General features: G+C 38.5%; 1 protein-coding gene across 1 annotated transcript; it reads left to right on the top strand.

The window, feature by feature from the left end:
• Positions 1–649: 649 nt before the first annotated feature.
• On the top strand, positions 650–1,582 carry LOC116909034 (olfactory receptor 1496). Its single transcript, XM_032912514.1, has one exon. The coding sequence runs from the start codon at positions 650–652 to the stop codon at positions 1,580–1,582; it is 933 nt and encodes a 310-aa protein (XP_032768405.1).

Below are 1,582 nucleotides of genomic sequence, written 5' to 3'. Positions count from 1 at the left end.
AAAGGGTTTGCAACCACACAGGAAGAACAACAATATCAACTAACTAGACCCCACCAGGGTTCCCAGGGACTAAACCACCAAGCAATGAGTACACACGGAGGGACCTATGACTCCAGCAACAAATGTAGCAGAGAATGGCATTGCCAAGCATCAATGGGGGGAGGGAAAACAAAAGAACTATAAATACATAAAATATTCAAGAAAAGTAAAATTAAAAAAAAATATTTAAAAAGACATAGTAATGTAACTCACTGGAGCATGTATTATTTTATTGAAATTTAGATAAAACTAAGAATAAAGTTAATACAAGTTGTTTCATAACTTCTACATACAAAATAACATCCAACGAATTACAAATGAACAAACTAGTTACCCAGTATGAGCAGGAAGTGGGAGAGAAAAGCATTAGCATCTTAGAAGAAATAGCATAGAACTTTCTATAAAGCAATGAGTGAAAGCTATTGAAGATAAGTTGAGAAAAATCATTAATCATTTTTATTGTTTACAGACATTAGGATTTTTCAGATTATAATCACTATAATGACTTTTTGTTGTTTTTTTTTTTTAGAATATATGTCTTATATATTTATTTTAAAATTTAAGAGATACTAATATTTTCTCATCTGGATACCGGAGAAGAATAAAAATAATGAACAACCAAACTGTCATCACCCAATTCCTTCTCCTGGGACTGCCCATCCCTGAAGAACATCAGCACCTGTTCTATGCCTTGTTCCTGGTCATGTACCTCACCACCGTCTTGGGAAACCTGCTAATCATTGTACTTGTTCAACTGGACTCCCAGCTCCACACACCTATGTATTTGTTTCTCAGCAACTTGTCTTTCTCTGATCTATGTTTTTCCTCTGTCACAATGCCCAAGCTGCTGCAGAACATGAAGAGCCAGGACCCATCCATTCCCTATGGAGGCTGCCTGGCACAAACATACTTCTTTATGGTTTTTGGAGATATGGAGAGTTTCCTTCTTGTGGCCATGGCCTATGACCGCTATGTGGCCATCTGCTTCCCTCTGCATTACACCAGCATCATGAGCCCCAAGCTCTGTACTTGTTTAGTGCTGTTATTGTGGATGCTGACGACATCCCATGCCATGATGCACACACTGCTTGCAGCAAGATTGTCTTTTTGTGAGAACAATGTGGTCCTCAACTTCTTCTGTGACCTATTTGTTCTCCTAAAGCTGGCCTGCTCAGACACTTATATTAATGAGTTGATGATATTTATCATGAGTACACTCCTCATTATTATTCCATTCTTCCTCATTGTTATGTCCTATGCAAGGATCATATCCTCTATTCTTAAGGTTCCATATACCCAAGGCATCTGCAAGGTCTTCTCTACCTGTGGTTCCCATCTGTCTGTAGTATCACTGTTCTATGGGACAATTATTGGTCTCTACTTATGTCCATCAGGTAATAATTCCACTGTAAAAGAGACTGCCATGGCCATGATGTACACTGTGGTGACCCCCATGCTGAATCCCTTCATCTACAGCTTAAGGAACAGAGATATGAAGAGGGCCCTAATAAGAGTTATCGGTAGTATGAAAATCACTCTGTAA

This window comes from Rattus rattus, chromosome 9, assembly GCF_011064425.1.
Source record: "Rattus rattus isolate New Zealand chromosome 9, Rrattus_CSIRO_v1, whole genome shotgun sequence".
Classification (NCBI taxonomy): Eukaryota; Metazoa; Chordata; class Mammalia; order Rodentia; family Muridae; genus Rattus; species Rattus rattus.
The sequence above is the reverse complement of the archived record's forward strand: the minus strand, read 5'-3'. Positions and strand labels throughout refer to the sequence as shown.